This window comes from Brachyhypopomus gauderio, chromosome 21 (assembly GCF_052324685.1).
Source record: "Brachyhypopomus gauderio isolate BG-103 chromosome 21, BGAUD_0.2, whole genome shotgun sequence".
Classification (NCBI taxonomy): domain Eukaryota; kingdom Metazoa; phylum Chordata; class Actinopteri; order Gymnotiformes; family Hypopomidae; genus Brachyhypopomus; species Brachyhypopomus gauderio.
Genome location: NC_135231.1, coordinates 9,540,032 through 9,565,179, shown reverse-complemented (window position 1 = coordinate 9,565,179; position 25,148 = coordinate 9,540,032). Strand labels below are relative to the sequence as shown.

The following is a 25,148-nucleotide window of genomic DNA, read 5'->3' as shown; positions in this document are numbered from 1 at the left end:
GTTTTGCTGTCCTTAGTACTTGTCCCTTCTTGTTTCGCTAGCGAGCAAACACAGAGGGCAGTGTTCCCTGAATCAGGCAGGCGAGGCCGCTAAACACCCATCATTGTCTCATAATACTTACTCAAAACTGGGAACGTTAATGTTGGAACTGTGTGTTCACTGCAGAAACCCGGGGTCTGTCGATTAAGGTAAAACGGCGCGTTTAAACCGCAAAACGAAAGTGAAACGCCAGTAATAGTCAATCAATTAAATACACGTTAAATACTTTAATATTTGAGCAACCCGTAAATGAGTGGATTTATAATTTACCTTGTTAAAAAAATTATTCGACTTTCCGAACAGTCCAGCTAATTCATGAGAAAAGAAAAGAATTCTTAATTATTACATGAAGATGTTAAAAAGTCTGTGTTAAATCAACATGTTAACTCACCAAACTTATTATTTTAAAGTCAATGCTGGTCAATAAATTCCTATCATATAATAATGTCTAAATAATGATGAGCAGCAAAACTACACTTCACTTGTATTGTTGATTTAAACACGACTAACAATTCATTTACAGACATCCTCAAACAAACATCACTGGCACAAAATTAGTTCATAGTATTCGCAAGTATGTATTCAATAAATAATGAGTACATACTACATTAAGGAGTTTCTTTAGCCTTGGGCCTCTGTATGTTATGATTATAGTGCTAAAACGCTAAATTTAAAAGTAGTTACCTGTCAGAATACAAGACATTCAAACTAATGAATACTGCAAGTTTCGACTTTCTGGACAGTTTTCCTGTAGTCTTAAGCACAGGCCTGCATTTAATAAAACATATATAAATATGCACTGTATACTGTTTTGCAGTATGACAATAACATCATATGCACTTCCCCATGTACATATATGCTCATGTTTCAGTTGCATGAAAATATAATCGAGCTTTCTAAAAAAAATAGCTATGTTGGGTCAGTTCAATAAACCTGTTTTTCCAATCCAAAAAATATAATGGATATGCTATCTATCTATCTATCTATCTATCTATCTATCTATCTATCTATCTATCTATCTATCTATCTATCTATCTATTTGTCTATATGTCTGTCTGTCTATCTCTAACTATCTATCACTTTTGTGTTAGAAAAAAAATCACTAACATAGGCTACAAATGAAACATCAAGGAAGTTGGCCCGCAGGGCTCGTTTTTTTCCAAGTCTCTACATTATAACTAGTTATTGAGCTTGGTGCGGGATCTGAGGCCATTTGTGTGCAAAAGGAATTCATCGCTGTTCGCTCATCAATAACAGCTTGGCAGTGAACTATTGGAACGAGTCAAACGCGAGAGGTGAATTGCGGGTCAGGCTGTCTAACTAATATTAAAATGCGTCCGCAACACAGGAGCTGGGTTGAGTGGGGGGGGTGAGGGCGTTTTCTGGCTAGTGGGGGTGGAATGAAAAAATCTAATCACCGTGGACTTAAGTGGTAACCTAACAATTAGTAGCGGAGAACAATGAAGACAATGTTGTGATTCGTCTCTTAGTGATTCGTTTGTTTTATTGTTTTATTGAAATTGGTTTGGTCATGAAAACCCGAACTCGGTTTGACAACATTAAACCTAAATTGTTTGATAAGAAACACTTTCGTTTGTGTATAGATCCAGCTAGTCATTCAGATATTTCAACCTAAAAAGATGACCAGTCATCTTTGATACATAACCTCTGAAATGTCAAGAATATGGCCACTAGTATCTAAATCTGTACATGTATAAACTAGAAAAATAAATGCGAGTGCAGGTTACTGAGCGGTCATGTGGTAATAACGTGCACAATAAAACCCCGGGGAACAACAGAAACTTATTTTTCATCTGTGCTGTCACGCGCTCGCTTTGTGTACGGCGTTTTGTGTCTGAATATTCATGTGGTGCACCAAGGAATCTGTAGTTTGGTAGAAAATGACGCTGGAAAATCTTCTCTTTTCGCAGTGCTCTCTCGCTTTCGCTTTATCGCATGCTATGCGCCTCTGTGTGTGTGTGTGTGTGTGTGTGTGTGTGTGTGTGTGTGTGTGTGTGTGTGTGTGTGTGTGTGTGTGTGTGTGTGTGTTATGAAGGACTGACTATTTATACAGAACATTTTAACTTATTTTTTTAGGACTTGAGTTTTTTTGCTTTTCGGTATAGCTCTGCCCGCTTGTTGAAGTTACAAGTTTATTCCGTAGGCTAGTAGACCTAACGTGAAAGAAGACATTTAATGATTTACGTATTCGAAACTTTTAAACCAACCTAAAACTTTTTCGACTGCATATATGAATATGCGGTTTCCGGGTCACTTTGCTGATGGTGAACCTTTGTAATGCACCACGTGTTTTCATATTCATCTGTATAGCTGACAAATAGTCTGCATGTAAAATGAGACTGATGTGAACAGAAAGCAGAAATATAACGAATGTATAGGGCTGACTTTTCCCCCGTTGCATTAACGAATGCGAATTAAACATTTATGGCAAAGCAAATATTGCTTTGTACTTGAACGTATATATTCTATCAAAACCTTCAAAGTGTCATTCCCTAGAGTCCTTCCCTGGAGAAATATAAAAGTTAATTAAACATGCTAAAGCCTGTAGGTTTGTCTATTTTTCTGTTTTGATCTGGTTTGTGTAGTCGACTATAAGTGAGGACGCATCTTTAAGTAGTTGTCTATATGTACCCTGTAGAACCGAATTTGTGTCCAAAAACTAAAAATCACAAATACGTCTCTACAGGAATACATGGGCGACTTGAAAGCCACGAATCAAAGTTGGTTTTATTCCGCGTCGCAGGAACATGCAGGAGTGATTTATACTCGATGAAGTGATCAGAACTTATCGAAGTCATGTTTTCACGTTCACTGTTGGAAGGACATGAATGAAAGATTTGAGATCATGTGATTATGTGAAACTAAACGCGCAGCTTGTATTTCCTGTTTGTAAAGATTGATTTACAGCTTTTGTGGTCCAATAGAACATGCACGCTTTCCTACCGAGGCCTTCCACATCCCTGCTTTGGTCAATCCATAATCGGCAAGATTAGGAAAAACATTTCGAGATCTACAGCGATAGTGAAATGCGATCAAATAATAGCGTTTAATTCAGGTCTGGGAGTTGATGGCCTAAAACAAAGATAGCTATAAGGTTTAACTTGCCAATAAGGAGATTTCAAAATGCATAATAATAATAATAATAATAATAATAATAATAATAACGCGTTACTATATTTTGCTTATTCTTATCTTATATCTTATTCTAAGCTGCTTGTCAGTCCATTAAAACCGGAGACAGCTGCTGCATTTTAAAACCTGTTTGAAAGATGTGCGTGCAATTTTAACATTTCTTAAGCATGATATTACTAACTGTATTAATCCATTGTTTTGTTTGAGAGCTGTCTTGCAGACCATGAATCATTCTATCAACCAAATGGCAAAAGCGTGTGGTCCACGTGTGGCAAAAGAGGACGGGCCTCACTCTATATCTATCTATCTACCTATCCATCCATCTATCTATCATTCTCTTTGTGTTTGCGTGTGTGTGCGCGAGAGAGAGAGAGAGAGAGAGAGAGAGAGAGAGATTTTCAACACAATGGCGGAAAATTGAAGGTATGTCTGTGAAAAGCTTTGGTTCCTTATCCGGGGACTACTTCGCCCCCTGCCATTGGGCCATTACATCACGTGGTAAAAGTAACTTTACAGGGTTGCTCGCTAGTAGGAGGGCTTTATGGAGCAGAAAAACGACAAAGCTAGAAAAATTATTTTCCACTCCAGAAATTAATGATCATGAGCTCGTATTTGATGGACTCTAACTACATCGATCCGAAATTTCCTCCTTGCGAGGAATATTCGCAAAATAACTACATCCCAGAGCACAGTCCCGAATATTACAGCCGGGCGAGGGACAGTGGCTACCAGCATCACCATCAGGAGTTATACCCTCCGCGGGCGAGCTACCAGGAGCGCCAGTACAACTGCGCAAGCATCCCCGAGCCCGACACCCAGAGAGGACATGGACTACCTCATTCGGGGCACTTGCTCGGGAAAGGGCAACCAGCCTCATGTGAACCCCCACAGTTACCCCTCTCTCCGGCTACCCCACCGTCTGCGTCCTCCACCTGCAACCAAGCCACCCCGGAGCATCCCAGCAGCACAGCCTCCGCCAAGCAGCCCGTCGTCTACCCTTGGATGAAGAAGATTCACGTCAGCACCGGTATGTAACTTGTGCGCGTGCTGCTCCTAAAGCTCTCCCTTCTTCCTAACTCTCTATCTCTCCGTCTGCCTCGCTCCCTTTACCCTCATCGCCCGGCCAGCCCCTGCTACGATAGGATAGAAGCCTTTGAAATGGCACAATTGAGGCGGATTTACGACTCGGCATTGGTAATTACACCCACCATAAATTTTATAGCCGAGGTATACTCTGGGCAGCAGTATCACCATGTGGCTCCTTGTGTTATGTATGTGTGTGAAAGGGAGGGAGACTTGGGACCAGGGAAAAAACTAAGCTTTATTATGTTACATTAATAATTCAGGGTTGGATTCAATGCGAATTTAGCCTCATTACGAACAGCTGCTAAGTTTTAGATATATTTAACCCCCCAATCCCGCCCTGCCGACACGATTTCTCAGTCTCAGACACGCTTGTTTACCTCCTCCTTCCTTCCGCTGCTTCTCCCCTTTCCTTTCTTTTCTTTTCTTCCTTTCTTTTCTTTTCTTCCTTTCCCTCTACTTCTCCTCTTTCCAGTGAACTCTAGTTACAATGGAGGGGAGCCCAAGCGGTCTAGGACTGCTTACACCCGCCAGCAAGTGTTAGAACTGGAGAAGGAGTTCCACTATAATCGCTACTTAACGCGGCGAAGACGTATCGAGATCGCCCACTCCCTGGTTCTCTCCGAGAGGCAAATCAAAATTTGGTTTCAGAACCGTCGGATGAAGTGGAAAAAAGACCATAGGCTACCCAACACCAAAGTCAGGTCCTCTTCCTCCACGGGCATATCCTCCGGGTCCAACACAGGCTCATCGGCTGTAGCGGCTGCCTCTACCAGTAACACCATGTCAGCCAACGAGGACCTCTCCGGATCCGAGCGAGGAGAGGATATTACAAGGTTATAAACGAACTATTTCACGGAGAGAACGGAAGAGCTCAAATTGACTGATTATTTATAGAACATAATATATATTTTGTTTTCGTAGGTATCTTGTGCGTCTGCAGGGTTTGCTTTAAGTCCACCGTTATATAAAATGCATGTTATATAGCATGGATTATTGCGAATACCTACGCTACTCCTTTTACGCGAAACAGGGTTTAATTTAATATAAACTGAGACAGGATGTTTTTCCAGATAAAATTTGTTTTGGTCGAAGCAGGTTATGGACACTATATTCACATGTTACTGGGGGCCTATGAATACCCTGCTGCCGAGGTGAAGTGCACAACTGTTTTATTTATTTCACACACGAGACTGAAGGAAGTTCCTTTTATACTGTAAATTAAAAATACTATCGACAAAATCGATAGAATACTGATCTTGAACGTCTTTGATGATCTGAAAAACAACAACATGCTGTGAGTTAACTGTCGTGTGAAAAGACTTAAGATTTTAAATTATCATTTAGTTTTGTTGTGATGGCGTTGTGTTTAGGCTATTAAAACCAGATTATTGTGAGATGCAATAAACGAGTTTAGTGTATTTGTGATAATCATATTGGTCAATAAAAGTAAGTGTCTATTAGTTTTATATAGGCTTGAGTGAATTTATGTATGTCTATTTATGTATAGCCTATTTTAAGCAGGGATGTCGCGTTTAAATAGTGCAAGACTTTCATTTATAACGGGAGAAATACATAGATCTAACATTTTGCGTTTATCTTAAAAATAATAACAGCTATAGTAACAATAGAGCACCAATATTGTGCTTTATTAATCGAATAGAATAAGAAATTCTGAAAACAATGCATATTTAAAATGCAGGCCTAAATTACATAAACTGTACGTAGTCTATTAGGACAGTCTACTACCTTGCCTGTAAAACGGTCTTTATAGGATATTAAAAATATGTTTGGTAGCACTGGATAAATAAGGCATCGCAGTAATGATAAATAGTTGCCCATATTTCCTATACGAAAAGATACCCTGCGCTCCCTTTCAGGATGGGCCGCGCACGCGGACACAATTAATCATTCTCACATGCATTCGATTAACTTGGCACATAATTCGGGCCTTTTGAGTGGGACCTTATCGCTCTTCAGTTGAGAGGACGGCTTCCTGCTCATTACTGCTTGGAACCTGGCTGCACGTGTGTTTGAAAACCAGGGGCCACTAGTCAAGAAATGGTCTGCAGTTCTTGTGGTCTGGTGCACTGTTTGTATTCCAGTGCCCTATTAGGTTATGCAAATATAACCGTGGGTTATTGTATCTCACTTGGAATTTCATCCTTCATCGAAGACTAACAAAATGTAACAATCGAAATAGGTTATTTACTTGAAAATGGCTGTAGATATGCTGGACTTTTATCAGTAGAAATATAATGCAACTAGCATTATAAGTGAGTTGAACTGTACGCCTAAATGTTTATTAATGGAACATTTTATTTGAATTGGGCTGCGACGGCACTGGCGGGGACAGTAATGCCGTTTGAAATGTTATTTATTTATTTTAAAATAATGTTATTTAATTTTTTTTTTAACCGTGACACAATGCTCCTCAAACCGTAGTATAAGGAAAAGTCCGATCTTTTGTTGCAACAACGCAGTGTTTTCTAAACCAAGCATTACCCAAAAAAACCCCGCACCTAGTCATCTCGAAATTACGCATGTAATTGTCCAATAATTTCCCCAGGCCTGCGCAGTGCTGTCCTACACTGCAGCATATACGAGTCGACATTTGGACGCTGTTATGGTTGAAGCTTCTCTTCCGTGCTTCAGTTATTGTGCAGGCCACTCCCCATGAAGCACGCCATGCTTTTAAAAAGTGGCGCTCGGTACCGCATATGGCGACGTCATCACCACCTAGTCATGGATATCTAGTCAAAGGCGAAAGGCTGATCGCCACGGTAAGACGTTCCTCCTGGTCGCCATGCGTCGTGTAGAAGACAAAGTCATTCAGTGTTAACTCTTTACAGACCTTTCGAAAAAAAATTACCTTTGAACCTTTAATGTACCTTTAAGGGACATCAATATATGGCCTAAAATTTTGCCATTTCAAAAATGTATCTGACGTAACTGATTTTTTTTTTTGTTTTGTTTTGTGTTGGCCTCTGCAGTGACAAAACGATTCAGAGAAATAAGGAATGAGTTTGATTAATTGTAAATCTGCCTGACTTGAATGAAGATTATACAACGGCTTACTAGGTGGGGGGGCTACAAGGCACAAAGGAGAGAAGTATTCTTGACTATCAATCATTTGTGGTCACCGACAGTCATTTGTAAGGCATTCGGTTATACACAGGTACACCTCTAAATTGTGCACAAATCGAAAACATGATTGTGCACAGAATATGTGAAAGTGCAGAGGGGCGGATTAGGGCAGATTTGGGCAGATTTGGCGAACATGCCGACTTGGCCGTGACTTTGGAGGGGCGCGTGAAAGGACCAGGCCCCGGACTGCATTCACGAGCCTTTATGTGCGTGGACAGCGGAGAGAAATGAATGCACGCCTATATCGGAGCATCCCGACAACCTCATTCGAGACGCTGTCGCCTTCATGTCGCGAGGCTGAAAGGGTACTTTATTGAAGTTTGGGGCAACACTGAAGAGTCGAGTTCACTTTGGGGACACATTTTCTGTCCCATTAGTTTCATTTCGGCCGGGTTGGTCGACCTTTCCCACCCCGTGACCCGGTCTCTCTCTCACCGTGTGTATTCTATGTGCGTGGTCGTAGGTTTCCTAAGGTAGCTGCAAGTAACTCTTGCTTTCATTGTGGGGTTTTAAGCTATGTTGATATGCCAGCAGACTGGGACTGGGTCTTACCCTTACTCCATATGGGATGACCTAGAGAACCGTGCACTACGCGCGCTCTCATAGCGCCTCTGTGGCCTTGAGAGGGCCTAACTTTATTCGGAGGACTCACACCGTAAGGTCTTAACTTCTACGAGGACTCGTGAGTAAGATCTGAAAACAACTTGCACCAAGACAACTTTTCAGACTATTTTTATATATTTATTTATGAGGGGGTGGGGTGGCGGAATAATACCAAATTTAGTCAGTCCTAAATATTTCTAAATGTAGAAAGATAATGTGTATCGAAAAGATTAATGTTATATATACACACTACACACCAATTCAGTTTACCGGGTATTTTTTCGATTCAATTACTTTAAAAATTACGTCTTTAAAAATGAATCTGTACAAATCGACCATAATAATGCTGAAATACGCCAGAGCCATGCTGGTGAGGTCGAAATACACAATTTAAAAATAAACATTAAAATAAATTAGAATGTGTTTTAATTTACAAACAGACAAGTGGGGGGAAACAACAAATATAATCGTTAGGAATAGCAACGACACACTTCCGAATGTGCACGCGCGCAGGTGTAGAACTTTCTCTCCTCCTCAAGCATGTGCCAAACAGGTAGGCTGCGTCTGAACTGTGACATGCTCGGATCACATAGCAGATGGTATACTTTTTTGGCAAGTAAACAATGGCCCTCAGTCCAGAAACGTAGCAAAGGCCTTTCCACCTAACAGTTCGCCTGCCAAGCTTAACATTAGTAAAAAGAATGATCTCACGAGCTCAATAGCCTATAGCGTGATTTGCCTAGGCTAGTACTTGCAATGGAGCTTTAGGGTGGCTTAGTTTTCAGAGAGGGCAGGTTCAGAAGCACCTAGAGTCAGATAAAGCTGGTGTTATGTAAACCTGCATAAGTAGCAAAGTTTATTGTGAAAATAAGTACCCGCGGTATGGCCGAATCCAATATAAACAATACCACAAGAGCGAAGGAAATTACTGCTTCATATGTAAGTGCGCGTTAGTTTTTTATTAAGTTTCCTTATCCTTGCATTGACCCTGAGAGGAGAATATATTGTGGTGTGGGATCAGGTGACATCTATTTTTAAAACTAAATCTTAAAAAACGTATAACTTACACAATTACCTAGTGCATTTATTCATTAAAATATCACATTTACCATCAAGGTTTCTGGAAATTACACAAACATGATTTGTCACTATAAATAGACAAATAAGTGCATATTAAATCAAACATGCTTCACGTTTTTTTCTGCCGTGTAACTAGTCTTACCACAGTACGTTTATCTTGTGCAACATATATTGGTTTAGGCTTGTCACGTTAAACATATACGGAAAACGTTATTAAAATACGCTGGTATTTTGTCTTGACAAACTAATCCCTCAACATTCTCTCTTCATCCATATATACACGTGGTGTTGTGAAAATGCGTCAATGGCTCGGTGGTCTTCCTCGCACAGTGCAAAGTCTATCAACTGGAGATGTCATTTCAAACACTGTCCTGTTCAACAACATGATGCCGTAAAGACAGCGGATATGAAGTCTTAAGCGTCCAATCACTTTATATTATTTTTCTAGCGTTACTATTGTTGCAACGTCCTGTTTCTCTGGATTCCACTTGTGTCTTCTTTACATCTTTTACCACACACACACACACACACACACACACACACACACACACACACACGCACATACACATCCAAACACAAACAAGCATACACATATACCCTTAAAATAAACATACAGACATCTTTATGTAATAATAGCTTTCAGTAAATGTAAACTCACATTTATGCATCCGGTACCGCGTGCATTTAGGCTAATAGAAAATCGAGGCACAGAGCAGCGTAAGTGTGCAAAAGAGACACATGCGTAGTTGGCCTAGCGCATTCTAGTGCGCTCGGGTATTTTATAGGTTTTATTATTTATTTAATTATTGCCTTGTGCATTCAAGATGATTTTGATCAGTTATAATCTTTTATTTTAAGATTCTCTTTTGAGGATCTTGACTAAACACACAAGCACGTTTCACTTATTTACAATTTAAATAATTTAATTAGTCTATAAATATCTAATAGATTAAAAACTCCATAACACTAAACAAGTACAATTACTACCAAATAGTGTTCGGTTTGTCTGTAGCCATTAGATACCAACAGCCTCAACAAAATCTGTTTCCTAAGTCATTAGTTTCTCTTGTAAATGCATTACACTCTCTTTAATGCAATAATTGGCTATTGCGATTAAGACGGTTCCTTTTCTATATACATTTTAATAAACACAGTCACTACTGTGCACATGTGCATTTCAAACTGCATGTTTCTGTTGTTGTATAAGTGCCTTCTTAAAGCAATGTAGTTAGTCCTGAGAGGTGCCGCTCCTTAGCATTGTTACGAGGTGGTCTGTGTAAACGGAGCCACGACAAAAAGGTGTAGAGTTGAAACAGAGGTCACCGTGCTATTTTCCAGAGACGTAGCAGTTCTCACTTCGACCAGTGCGAGTAAAACAAACCATAAATTCACAAATGAATTTCACCTCAAATGTAACTATGGAGTGCCTTGGCCCCGAGATCGCCTCTAATTATTTTTTAATATTTGTGTTCGCGTGTTTTACGTAAGAAAAAGAGCGTGCAGTGCGTGCATACACCGCCTGGGTCAACTAGCTAACACAATCTCCATAATCTTTGTTCTGAGGTCGTGCCCCTTGACCCTTAAACTTACTATGACCCCGAACGCGATGCCTTTCCTACTCTGGTGGAGAAACTAACAATGGAAACATAAGAGCCCAAATAAACACACAGCAACAGTCAGTTTAAACGAATAGGCAATGCAGTCTATTCCGAGATCATAGTGTTCAGTAAAATATCCCTACTGTGTGATACATTATTTTAAAGAAAATATATTGATAAAAAGTGGGGAAATGTTTCTTGCTGAAGTGCCACAGAGAGTGTGAAATGTCTTTATTTTCTATGGCTAAGAACCCGCAGGTTAGTTTCCGTTTTGCGTCACGTTGGCGACCATTTCGTAAGCGGCGAGCTAGTAGCTAACTTGCTACTGACCGACAAAAAGGGGAAAATATACTTATTTCTCCTGCGATACACAAGTATGGAACCAAAATTTAAAAATATCCCAATATCAGGCTGAAGCATCTATGCCCGTGCATTCTTGCGTTTTCCCATATTTCCCATATTGTACAACAGTGTAAAATGCTTTATATATTTTTAGATTATATATATATATATATATATATATATATATATATATATATATATAATCTAAAATTTCATAATTTAGCATTCCCCTATGGCCTTTACAACAATAAAATGATCATCACTTATATTAAGTAATGTTCAATTGAGTACATTCAGTGTATTATATACACTGACAAAATTATTTGCTTACCTATATGCAATCTGTTATGTATATACTAGGGTAAACTGACATCAATGTGTGAGTCTGTTAGCATGTATTACTTTTTCTTATAGACCTTTTATAAAGTTTCTTATAAAGGTTCTTTGAGGAGTTGTTATTGGAGTCATAGGAGTCTAATAGGCTGACATCACAGGCTGTATTGCACATTTAAATGTTTGCATCTTCTATACGGTTTCTTTGCTATGATAATAACCAGACCATCACAGCAATAATATTTGAAGAAGTCTGTAAACTGTAGTGTGAGCAGAGACACCAGTTCCCAAGTCTCTCCGTTGTACACCAAAGAGATCCAAAGAATATCAGACTTTAATGCAATTTAAGTCCTGGATGTTGTGCAGTAATATCTTACTGCATCTAATTAAGATGTGTGAATGGGGTAAAGTCACTTTGTGATTATAGTCCTGGTGTATGTGTGTGTGTAGGGCCATGTGCCTTAATGTGTCTTTCTGTGATCTGACAGACCTCTTTGAGAGAAGACCTGAAGACTCCCAAATCTATGACAGGTTCCTGCTATGATGCCAGGAAAAAACGTTTTCATATGGTTCAAGGCAAAGAAACCTTGAATATTTCTGCATTGACTTTGGTTTTTTAAGGCCATGCATTTTGTCTGTTTGTCATAGTAATGCTGTGGTGTTAGAGGTAACACAACATGGCATGAACACTCAGGAGAAGTGGGGGACGTGAGTAGGGACAGAGCTCATTAAAAGAGCAGGATTAGGTTTGCAGGCACATAGACCCAATGCCACCTGTGAGCTCCAGGTGTTACAGATGCTTTCAAACAGCAAAAAGATTATAGGACTTCTCTCTCTCTCTCTACCCTTCTCTGTTATACTCTTTTAACAAAATAAGTTAGACATAGAATGGTGGACACCATACTGTCTTCTTGGAGATGTCTGAGAAACCATTCTCATCTACAGTTTTAACACAGAGAGGACATTAGCAGTCCTGTGACATGTTTGGAACAAGATGAAGGAATCTCCAAAGCCATATAATCCACCTTCTACTAAAGTCATCAATATCACATGAAGCATTCACCATGGCTTGTCTTTAAGTAGAGATCTATGTCTCTTCATAATGAAACACAGTACTCCTTGTCTGAGAGGCATAGCTTAAGACACAAGATAGTGTGCAAGCTTTCAAGACCAATATAATCTAATGAAAATCTATATTTAATTCAGAGGAGTAAGACACTCCAGACCACACCGAGTCTACTAGCTACAAGTGAGAAACTGCCTTCTAATAATCTGTTTCAAAACTGAGAGAAAAAACTACCAACTTATCTTAAGTGAGGCAGTTTAAATGTTCTAAACCGAAATCTTCTTTTGTGGAAAAATGCATCTTTCTGTGACACAGTTTAAAATGTTTGACTCAGTATTGAGGCCTTTGTCCAGTCCACTGGGGTGTCTGCAATGTGTCTAAACACATGCGGTCACGAGGAGGTCAGGAGACACGCTGCTGTGTGTGGTGATTAATGTCATCTTTTCAAAGACAAAAACACAAAAGTAGCATTCTTAGACTAACAGTTTGTGCACAAGGCCAGAATGCACAAACGTGGATTCTGAGCAGATTTTTGCAATATTAGCCAAACTTAGCACTTAGCTTCTTCCACAAAGCAAACACATAATCTGAGTTTAAGGTTTTTATAAAAGCTATGTATGCAAAATTAATGCATCCCAGGAGATTTTTTGTAAGACCTAAAAACAATAATAAAACACTCACTGAGTATTCATAAATTTCTTCATATTATGTAATACAATACTTATTGCTTAATTAACAGTAGGCCTACTCTCTTTGATTAAATAACACTCTCGCACAATGTTTTAATCTGACAATCATGTGTTCCGGTATTTATTACTGTATTTTCAACTTACTTCATAACTCATTCTGTTCATAGTTTCTAAAAAAAATGGCCACTTTCCAAGTAGTTAATGAGAAAAGACATATTAGGTAAGATGATATAAGGAAAATGTGTGTGTTATATATTCTGTAATATTAACTTATTTGTTTGTTTTGGCCTGTGCAATTGGAATGGATGTTACAAAGAGCTAAAGCTAGACAGATAACGAGCTCACCTGGCTGAGCGAGGCGTTAGTAACAGCAAGGTAATGGGTTCGAGTCCCATGGTTTCCCAATACACACGTAGCAATGTGCGTTTTTCTGGATAAAAGCGAGAAATCGTAATCTCAATTAAAAACTTGATTACAAGTAGCGATGCTCGTGCTGGCAATTGAACATTAGTGGTTACGTCTCCCGTCATTTAGAAAATGACCCCTGCGTAGCCTATTAATTACTTGTGTCAATACACACATTATTTTGCAAACATAAATGTCCTCAGCCTCAACGCTTTTTTATAGGTGTTCACTGTTTACAGCAATGCAGGTCACTGATGCTATAAATCGAATCTCTTCCAAGACAGGTCTATTTGTATGCATCGTTATAACCGACAACATCCCATGGCCATTAACATCCATTCTTGAGCCCTCTTTTTCTCTCTCTTCCTTATCAGTTCTAGTCCGGTCCATGGACAAACATTAACAGATTACTAATGCTTTTATTAAAGAAAGCCACCCGAGTAGCACGAGGGGCGCAGCAACAAAGAAAAGATATACTGCTTTTTACGAGGCAAAAGAAAACCAACCAAAACAGTAACAGGTCGATTTATTTCCTATAAAGACTTAAAGCTGCGGCTATTTTGCCTTCAAAATGGCAAGAAAATTGAAATGTTTATTGAAATGTGTGTGAAAAAAGTTGGAATACACAGAAAAGAACGTTGCAACATAACGTCATACACACACACACACACACACACGTTCACGTCCTTGGTGCATTGCTATGATTTTGTTACTGCTGACAACCTCTGCTATACTCTCATTTTTAGCTCTTTACATAGAGCTTAATCTTTGCAAGAAATGGTTTAAGCGTGGGTTTTATCGATGTTCCACACAGCTGTTTGTGTCAGCAATCACGAGAGCGTAGAAGGTAAGGAGGAATTATAAAAGGGTTGACACCCAGAGCGACCGGCGCGCTTTTGTGAGAGAAAGAAAAATGATTTATTGCCAACATCGCGGTTCAAACGGAGTTCACGGAGAATTGTAGTATACTCGCGGAGGCGCTCGGCTGCAGTCTCGCGGAGACAGTATATCAAAGATTCCTTTTCGGATCTACTGAATGAGCTTAGCGCCATTAGACACTGAAACAAACTCACCTTAATTAGGGAATTCCTATCACGGCCCACTTTCACACAATAAGAAAGAGACAGGCCACATATGAAGTGTAGAACAAGCAAAGGCATTAAACACTGAACAAAAACTACAATACTACAACTACACCTACTACAACAACAACTACTAGGAGCTAATGATATGATAATAGAAAGCCTTTTGTCTTGAAAGCACAACGTCATATAAAGTGCATCTGTGGGTCTTTAATTCTTTTGCGGTGAGCAGGCCCGAGCTTGCAGTCACAGCACACTTGAGCGCAGTGATATTTCATGTTAATGGCGCTGCAGCGCTGCAGAAGCCGGACTTGTAATATGCATAGTGAATGCTTCTATTTGACAAGCCTTGTGACAGCAATTCACTGAACTCTAAATAACAAATCGTCCCTAAAACAAGATTGATTTTACAGTTACAATTGAGGAGGATAGGTGTGTGACTCTCCTCTCCGTCCCCGCCCTTAATAAAGGCTTTGGTCTGTTATGTTCTGACTAGGAAAACTGTGTGTTTGAAATGAAATAAATAGTAAGAGAGGATTTGTAGTAAAATTACTAGGCTTATAATGCGGCGGTTTGCACTGTTCTTTGTACCGTCCCTGTAATAGCAATGATGCTTCAAATACAACGTAAACGCGAGGCTTCCTGGTCGCACTAAAACAAAATACTCATAGTTTGCCAACATGTTCTGGTAGATACTTGACACAGCTCATCTCTACCTCCATGTGTTATCTTGCAGCTGAAGCCCGTCTGAAATACGACCCGCCTCCTTTTTAAGGGCCATTATAGCTTTTGGATTCAAGAGTGTGCTGGCAGTTCTACGAAAACTACACAAAGTACTTGAGTGCGAAGTGTGTCCGTCATAAAAAAATATATTTTTTTAATTACATAATACGACCATTTTTTTTTTGTAAATTTAGGTTTATTTCGTACGTGAGGTCTACCAATCACCGAGTGCTTGTGCTAAAATTCCCAAACAAGGCACCAAGAAGGTGAATTGAACAAGTTAGATCCTTTATTGCAAGTTAGAAACGTTATATATGACTTTTAGCTGGGCTTTGCCCACGTGTTCATGAAGGTAGAGGGATATGTGAAGTTCCAACGATAAGTAATAAAAAAGCCTTTATTAGTCTGTGGAAAGCCCATCTCCGTTAAACACTGAGTGATTATTGTAATTTGCCGGACGCTGATTAAAACAAAAATAAACATTACAAATAATAAAATAAATAAACGTTTTATTTTAGGTTTCGTAAATGAAATCACATGTAACGTTTTAAACAAATATGGATGTGCATTTAATACGCACGAAGGTGTGTAATAAATGTTTACAAACGCAAAAGTAACTGAGCCGGTAAGTCAGGCTTGTAGGCCAGGAGGCTAAACGTAGCCCGCAGTCTCATCCCTTCACTAGCTAGATGACATAAGACTTAACTTTCAAGCGTCTAATATGATCCTACTTTTTAAATATCAAATCACATTACTCGAAATCGAGTCAGAGATTAAATATCACCAGACGTCAAGGAGTTCCAGCAGTACATAACTTTTTTTTCAGGAATACCTGTTATGAGTTTTTATCTGGCTGCACGATCTCAAGTCCTTTGTTCAGGTCATTGTTTTTAGTCATTTTCATCCCTAAATGTTCTGAAATATAATCGCTCAGTGTAACTAAAGAATCGAGTTATAGTCACGGAAACTTTACTATGGAACCCACAAGAGCAAAGTTGAAGCCTCTTGGTAGATTACATCACGATATAGCAAAGCACATTTATTCTTTTGTGCTGTGCATTGTCTGTGACAATGATTGTCAAGTTTCCTTTGTCTGGCCACACCCAATTGTGCCATTGATGTTTTAGCGACCACAGGTAAAAACAAATATAATATTAATGATAAGCGGTAACAAGTCATTCGGTTGACACAAAACCGCCACTTCATCTACTTACCAAGTATTGCCAAGCTTTAATAAACATTACTTATTATTTATTATGCGGATAGGCTATTCGACTAGCGAATAGTCATTTAGTCACATAGCCTACACGTTATGGCCCATAACAGTGACCATGAATGTGACACGAACAAGTTGGAACCACTGATAAAAACAGCTTTTAATGAAGATGCATTTTAATTCAATACATTTGTAAAATAAATAAATAAATAAATAAAAATATATATCGTAGCTTTTACTGAAAAATAAATTCTTCCGAACCGAGACAGCAAAGGTATGCCACGATATATTAAGAACAAACAGCATATACATATATGTTTGTATTTCAGTATACCTACCGCAACAGTATCAGAAACTTAAAACAACTCTGTATCAAGTCTCAAGTTCGTTTAATTTCACGGAGATCACATTTAGTATTCTGCAGTCCAGAGACGAAGACAAGATGAGACTAAATCCCAGAGATTCACGCGCTCCATGTCCCCCCGTCCTGAATGTCCCCTTCTCTCTCCCATAGGCGCGGTAGTGTCTAAACTCTTCACTACTACCGTCGTCTGTTTTTCTACAGGTTCATTCGAGATAATCACTGGAGATAATAACAGGGGAGCGGCATGGAGACGGAGACGGAGACGGTGTCCTCCTCCTTCGCCAAGAAGTTCCTCGCGGACACTTTGCAACTCAGGCATCATGTGCTGCGACAGGCTATTGGTGGACGGGCCCACGTGACTCGGGGCTTTACCCGTGCAGCCAGACAATTAAATACGTGTGAGTGTCGTGCCTGAGCCAAACAAGATTAATAATCCAACTTGAGTAATTAGACAAGGAGCGTTCAAAATGCAAACGGTATCTTACCACGAACTACACACTGATCACAGTTATATGCCCAAAATACTTTTTAAGCATCAGCGTTTTCGTTCTGTGGACCAACAGTGTTCTCCATGTATTCTACAGGAGGGCAGTTCTGCGTTCGAGTCTGACCAACTTCGCGCGTACAGAAAACAGCACAGTGAAGGCCGTATTTGGGACTTGCAAGATCATGCTTTTCTTCAGAAACCGCATACCCCTTATTCTGATGTCAGCCGAACCACCAACGGGATTGGACCTCACTGCGTGGATCAAGTGGAGCAAAACAATGACAATGACTTGGTGAAACCGAAAGGAGACAGGACTACAGGGTTCTTCAAAACTGTGTATCCCTGGATGAGAGAGGGTCAATCTACTAGTCCCGAAACACCAAACTTCTGCCAATCAGGTTTGAAATCTTTCCTGCTGAAGAATAAATTAATTGAGATCATGTGTAGACTGCTGTGTGTGGTTATACAGTAGTAAATCAGATCTATAAATCATCTCTCAGTCAATAAGGAATTAAGCCAGGTTGGGTTTGACACGGGTATGATTTGTCACTTATGCACTGGCATCAGTTAAATGACAACCAGTTATTCATTAGACGACTGAGCTGTTAATCATGCTTCTTTATCAATGAATCAATACTAATTTACCTTCTGTTTCAATAACTACAGTGATCTGGAGTGATGTACAGCATTGTTTGGTCTTTTTAAAGTTCACTTTTTTCCAAACGTGAAGTAAAATCTTCACTTTGGCTGTAAGGCCATTGTTTATAATGATCAACAGAAAACAAAGACTACAGTAATGCTTCATTTCATGTTCAACACTAATGCTTATAAGATGTGTCCAGTAAGATAAATGAGACCCACTAACTGGTTCAGTTTTTGTTCAGACTGAGAGTGTTGGAATAGAATTCCTGAGATGAATTCGTTTCTTTTTACTGCACTGCGAAACTGCTGTGTTTGAATGTATGGCCACAGCACGTGGGACAGGCAATTAAGTAACGATGGAAAGAACCGTTCCTCACTGGAATAATTAAAAACGCAATTATTAAACATTTCTGAAATATACAAGGATTTTGATTTGTTGTAATGCTTTCCCTCTTTAGATGAGTTTTTGTGTTTTATGGGACTAAAAATATTCAATTTACTTAACTTTCCAGGGAAACACACACTGTGAATGTGCACAGGAATTAATATTTTATGGAGATTACTACCTTTGCTTCTTGCGGTGGGAATAAAACACAGGCCTGGTATGCATGCTCGCGTTGTGTAGCCTGTTTCAACTTGAATAGCCGCCACACATTCAACTGTGTACAGTAGATATGTCAGGTGAGGTGTTCTCAGACAAAGGGGGGAAACAGAAATCAGCATTTTGCCCCCGACCGGGCCAGAAGTGTCCGGTATGATTCCTGTGGGGATCAGACTGCAGTGCTCTGCTGTGACGTTGAACTAAAGCGTTGAATGTTGGACTCCATACACCAGTCTCTCTGGACGGTCCTGGACCGGAGTCACCGGACCCTTTAGCTGCTTGTGTGCCAAGCTGATATTACCCTAAATTTATTCACTTTGGGTAAAAGGACCCAGTAAATGTCATTAAGAGACCCGTAAATTGGTGTCCATTAGACAACACTAGGAGAAAATACTAGGAGCAGGAGCTTGAAGTAGATGAGACTAAGATTAGACTAATGATTGAAGTAGATGAGACTAAGACTAGACTAAAGACTTGAAGTAGATGAGACTAAGACTAGACTAAAGACTTGAAGTAGATGAGACTAAGATTAAACTAATGACTTGAAGTAGATGAGACTAAGATTAGCCTAAAGACTTGAAGTAGATGAGACTAAGACTGAGACTAAGACTAGACTAAAGACTTGAAGTAGATGAGACTAAGACTAGACTAAAGACTTGAAGAAGATGAGACTAAGACTGAGACTAAGACTTGACAAAAGACTTGAAGTAGATGAGGCTAAGATTAGACTAATGACTTCAAGTAGATGAGGCTAAGACTAGCCTAATAGCTAAAGCCCAGCCATAGGAAGGGTTTTGTACTGTGTGTGAACTGTCACCAACCTGTGAGGAAAACACTGACTGATGTGCATGTGAAGCCTTCAGGAAATGAAATTGAAATCACCAGCTGAACTAAATATACATTCATGTCCCTTTGCGCTAAACGACTTTCACGAAGGATCCATTGTTGTTGTTGTGATATTCATGAGTGGTTTGTGAGTGGAAAAGGGGCAGTTTGGGAGGGGTGTACCATGCTGTATAAAAGCATGGTACAGATGTCATGCATTCAGCTATGGTGTGTGTGATATATTAACATGTGTCCTCCTCACAAACAAGTTTCAAGGAGCAGTTGGCGACCTAAAATCAGAACATGACTGAGACTGTCCGAGGGGATTTAGAAGCACTTCCACGGGGGGTTAAGAACACATACTAATTCGACAGCCCTCAGACAGGATGTATTTTTAGCGCTGTGTCTCTGTGTTTTCCCAGGTGCCTCGGTGTGCGGGAGCGCCGAAGCCCGCTCTCCGGAGGGACCCAGGAAGAATGACAGCGGGCCCGGCAGGAAGCGCGCGCGGGCCGCCTTCACCTCCTCTCAGCTCCTGGAGCTGGAGAAGGAGTTCCACTACAGCGCCTACCTGTGTCGGCCACGCCGTCTGGAGATGGCGTCCCTGCTGAAGCTCACCGACCGGCAGATCAAGATCTGGTTCCAGAACCGCCGCATGAAGTACAAGAAGGACCACAAGGGCAAGGCGACGGCGTGGCCGGCACACGTGTGCCAGGGGGCGGGGGCCGCTACGTCCTCGTCGCAGGGCGGGGCCGACGTGACGGCCTCTTGCAACCTTCAGTACTTCGGTCAGCCGGTCTCTGTGGTGACCCGCGCTCAGAGCGGTTACGGCGAGGCCGCGTACAGGGACTGGCTCCTGTTGGCAAAGTCGGCGGTGCCGGTGGCCGGTTCTGCTCTGGATGTTGGCAGCGCGGCACAGCCCGTGCCCAGGCTCGAGGACTCGCCTCTGGCCGCCCTCCCAGACCTCTGCCCGCACCCCCAGGACGAGAGCTGCCTCCTGGCCCCTCCGACACTCGCGTACCTGTGACCGCCGCCCGGCCCCCCGGCCGCCGCGCCGGCCCGACCACGGCCAACCGCTCCGACGGACCCTGCGGCTCCCTCTCTGCCTGCACCCACGCCACACTCCCACCGAGCCACGTTCTTCAGCTGCCAGCGCTCCCAGGACGGGCGGGATTTGTTACCCTCAGTGGCTGATTTACAGGCAGAGTGTTGACTTAGAGGAGCCTCTCAGAGCCAAGTTCACTTTCACGAACGAAGAGCCAGAGGAGAAGTTCACGTTATCAGCCAGTGTGCAGCAAAGCCGGGAGGGTTTCCTTTGTGGATAAGCTACAGCAGACTGTGAAAAGCACTGAGATTTATTACACATGGACGCCAGCCCACTTCTAAGAGTTTATCTACTGGGCACAGAATACACCATGTGTATAAAAAAACAAAAACCACTAGTATCTTCTTATCATTAGCAAGTGTGTCTTTTTTACTTTAATGCAGAATGAGCAAAGATAATCCACTGTCCGAGGCATGGAAAACCCTTTTAAAAAAACGTAGTGTGGAATTCAGCATCTGAAATGTTTCACCTTTCAAACTGATTAACATTTTGCCTTTTAGGCACTGCATAAATGTTCCTTTACACAACTTTGGTCAACAAGAACGGAACCATAAAATTCCTTGGAATAATTGTTTGTGCAGACACAAAGCTAAACTGGATTTTCACCACTCTGAGGGAGGCGTGCGTGTGTTCTGCAGGTAAAGGTACCGGTCACTGCTACGTTGCATCCTGTATGCTGTAATAACTTGATGGTAATGAGTCATGAACATGCTTAGGTCATATGAATGTTGTCGTTGTGGCTATTAAACATTTTTACTTCAACATCGTATTCTGTGACATAGTAAGTCAGAACAGGAACTACCTCAAGTGCCTGGAGTGTTCAGTACAGGGACAAATTTGGGAAACGTTTTCAGTCAGATGTCATTGTCTTCATATGCATAAAATGAAGTTTTAATTATGATTGAATGATTTTTAATTAGGAACAGAATACAGTTTTCATCAGTGTGCATTTCTGTGTTCCTTGTTCATCCTGTGTAAATGCAATATTTTAAATTCATTGAATAAATGCATGTGCCACAAAGTGGGGGTGTTACGCTGCTCATTGTAATCCTGAAGTAATCCTCCTTACTGTCTGGCCTGCATCTCCGCAGTGATGTCACCATGCACAAACAGAGGTCGCGGGAGGTCGCATGTTTGCTCTAAGGTGACTTTGGCAATTTTTTTGTCACGCTGCTCCTTTTTTGCATTTAACAGCGGCGGTGTGTTTTGTATTTTGTAAAACAATCCATATGTACACACTCACACACCCCAGACCCACCCCACCCCCTCATCCCGCTCTCCCCACATTAATCATCCAGACAAGTCTCCCTCTCCCTCTGTAACGGTACAGGCGCACGAGTGACGAACCCGCTGGGCGTGATCGCTGTTCACATCCCACCCCACCCCCACGCACCCCCACCCAACTCCTCTTCAGTGAGCGAAGTGGAGCACAGCAAGATAAGACTCGTTTGGTTGGGGTTTTGTTTTTAAACACACACACACAGACACACACACACACACACACACATACAGATACTCTTATCTCCACATCACAAAACACTTCAGCTTTAACACTGATGTTATGTCTCGACAGGGCAAGTTTGTGGGCGCTGTGCCTGGCTGTGTGAGCAATACCTCATTTTGATTAATTATGTTTAATTAAGGTGTCATTTTGAGTCATTTTATAAACTAAGCAAGGAATAGCAAAAAATCTCCCCTTTCAGGAATTTTGCCTTCAGTTCCATTTTAAACGAGCCGATAAATCATTTTTGATTTAGGCCTAATTGACCTTAGTAATTTGTATCAATCTGGTCAATATGATATGTAAATTATTCCAAAATCCTTACCTACACGGAGCAGCAAATTAACTCCTAAAGTGTTGTAAATAACAGTAATTGAATAAATCCTGTACTGATAGCAGGCGCAACTGTCTCATTTAATACTATCCCAGAAGAAATTACCAAAAAAATAGCCAATTTCTTTAGTCTGTGGTCTGGTGCCCGCTAGAGACTCCAGCATTGATGCACACATCCCCGCCGTATCTGTGACTAACCATCCATCACCAGGCAGAAGCGTTCGTTATGCAAAGTAGGAGTTGGCCTCCCCGTGGCCCCTTCGTGCAACTAAAAAGGAGTGCACGCTCTATTGAGGAGTGCGCACTCTTCTGAGAAGTGTACACTTTGCTGATTGCTCGGCTGTACTGAAACCATAACATATTTACATATTTCTTTTATGCATTGAATTCTGATGTGCAAAAGAGCTTCATTTAAGAAACAACATGTCCCAGGGAGTACTGGGACACGTCAGACTTCCACCATACCCTTGGAAAAGAAGAGAAGAGGCTGATGGAGGGATGTGGTCGTTGCAAACGCCGGGCCGTCGTGCTCAAGGAAAGCGCCTCACGTGGACCTCACGTCGAGCTCACGTGGACCCGCTGCCACCCAGGCAGCCCACATTGTACACCAAAGAAGGTCAGGCCCAAATGCAGACATATCACCGCGCCGGCTAAAGCCTGGGTTTAGAGAGCAGCATAATAGGTCCACTGCATTCCTGAATCCATCACCTAATTCAGGCCGTAATTAATTCACAGAGAATCAGAAGAGAGAGAATCCCTCCGTGAGCACCCTGGGACAATGCACGAGTTACAGATGGACTTTCAAAGCAAAGAAGAGAGCAAAACGTAGATGGTAACCACATTGGATTCTTTACATTCTTGTGCGCACGGGCTGAGCGGCGGTGATTTATAGGCGCATTAAGAAGCATTACACGAGCTCTGGCCAAAGATCAGAGAGGAGGTGCACTGGGCAGCCCGTCATGGCCGCTCACTGAATAAAACACCTATTTTTAGCCATTTAAAAACTACAAAGTGTAAACTGCAGTGAGCCCTGCATTGAGCCCTGCAGTACTAGAGCGTCTGAACTGCGATACGCAGCCACTTGCTTCATTCTGCAAGTGTGTGAGGAAAATCAAATTATAGCACTTCCTTAGCCTGCACTATTCTTTCAAATTTATTAATGGCACTGAGAACTATCAATGTATGAACTCTGAAGATATTGTTTTTGTGATTGCCGTGATCTACGATTTCATTGCAAATAATAACTCATGTTATTACAAAAGCAGCAGCACAAGGATTTTGTGCAAGGAAATGTACTAATGTAATATCTGTATATTGGGCAAAGCATTTTACAGGAAAACACAGAAAACGAGTGGATCCATTTACACGCACACACACACACACACACACACACACACACACACACACACACACACACACACACAAAACTCCACATGAAATGAACCCGATCCAAGCCCCCCATAAACAGACACAATTATAACACTATATCAATATCAATTCTCCATGAAGGAATAATCGTTACCACTCTCCTATCTGGTTATTGATATCAAGCAATTACACGCATACACCTATTCATTTTAGAAAATTGGTTATTGGTTTCTTTTCATCCCTATCCTAAGTCACTTCCTTTTAATCTAAAGGTCAGCTCTACCATGACTTCGATTCTTATCTCCAGTAACTACTCTACCGTTTGCTTTATTTTCATGATTTCTTATTTACAGCTTTGAAATGCAATGCAAGCAAAGCCAATTACAATACAGCTAATAGTCCTCGTGGAGGATGAAGATCGGGTCTTCTGCACGCAGCACACCCTCTGGTCTAGAAGACAGAGATTTGTCTGCATAAAGCATGAACCTCTGAACACTTAGTGCACACTTCCGGCTCTGACGTGGGACCCAGAGGAAGGAGGGTTTTTGTGTAGGGGGTTTTGGTTTTATTTTGGTAGGATGTCTTCTTCCACATTCCTGCACCAAACGACCCACAGGACACCATCCATACATCACATTCCAGATTTAGTTAGTAATCCCACAATCTAGTTAAGGATCTGGAAATTAGATCTAATCAATTCATTCTACAGTCAATTAGCATAACAGATGGTCCACGGGGCATTAAAATTCACGTTTTGTCTCATGGCTGACTACAATTTTGAAAATTGGAAGAAAAAATGTAATGAATTATAATGAAATATAATAACGAGTACCAATTATACAAAGTGGGGATCAACCCATGTGACCGAGCCGGTCCTATTTAAATTAAAGTTCATCTAGCTCTATTTATTCTTGGATTACTAACCATACAGGAAGAGATTCATAGTGCTCTTCCTAAAGTGTTAATCAATAGTAATCCAAAGTGTTTCATTAACTTGCACAAACATACATTGCGCTCGCCGCTCCAATAATCATAAACAAGCTGCTGACTCTGTGTGTGTGTGTGTGTGTGTGTGTGTGTGTGTGTGTGTGTGTGTGTGTGTGTGTGTGTGTGTGTGTGTGTGTGTGTGTGTGTGTGTGTGTGTGTGACTTTTGGCAAATCCGGTCCATTCTTTTCCATTAACATTCCCAGCTTTAGTATTTCTTTCTTGCTTGCTTACTTACTCCAACTCTTTCTTCCCACACACTCTGTCCACCCCCCCCCCCCCCCCCCCCCCCCCACACACACACACACACACACTCAGAGTCTTTGGTGCTTGCTGCTCAGAGGGGCTGTTAAGTATCAATTCGCAGTGTCACCTTTATGA

The 25,148-nt window shown here is 41.0% G+C and overlaps 4 protein-coding genes across 6 annotated transcripts in view; all 4 read left to right on the top strand.

Moving 5' to 3' along the window:
* Positions 1-17,189, top strand: part of hoxc10a (homeobox C10a) — a 64,287-nt gene extending 47,098 nt beyond the window's left edge. For both annotated transcript variants that reach the window (XM_076984236.1, XM_076984237.1), the window contains exon 4: positions 17,125-17,189. The gene's annotated coding sequence lies outside the window, so the exon portion shown is untranslated. The remainder of the gene's footprint in view (positions 1-17,124) is intronic.
* Positions 1-17,207, top strand: part of hoxc5a (homeobox C5a) — a 28,421-nt gene extending 11,214 nt beyond the window's left edge. The window contains exon 4 of one of the 2 annotated variants that reach the window (XM_076984245.1): positions 17,125-17,207. The gene's annotated coding sequence lies outside the window, so the exon portion shown is untranslated. The remainder of the gene's footprint in view (positions 1-17,124) is intronic. The other variant, XM_076984243.1, reaches the window with a different exon arrangement.
* Positions 8-17,291, top strand: hoxc4a (homeobox C4a). The gene is made up of 3 exons (XM_076984240.1): positions 8-4,219; positions 4,751-5,111; positions 17,125-17,291. Exons 1-3 carry the CDS (start codon positions 3,787-3,789, stop codon positions 17,150-17,152), a joined length of 822 nt encoding a protein of 273 aa, XP_076840355.1. The 5' UTR covers positions 8-3,786; the 3' UTR covers positions 17,153-17,291.
* Positions 17,168-21,612, top strand: hoxc3a (homeobox C3a). The gene is made up of 3 exons (XM_076984637.1): positions 17,168-17,278; positions 17,508-17,808; positions 19,901-21,612. Exons 1-3 carry the CDS (start codon positions 17,168-17,170, stop codon positions 20,500-20,502), a joined length of 1,014 nt encoding a protein of 337 aa, XP_076840752.1. The 3' UTR covers positions 20,503-21,612.
* Positions 21,613-25,148: the final 3,536 nt, after the last annotated feature.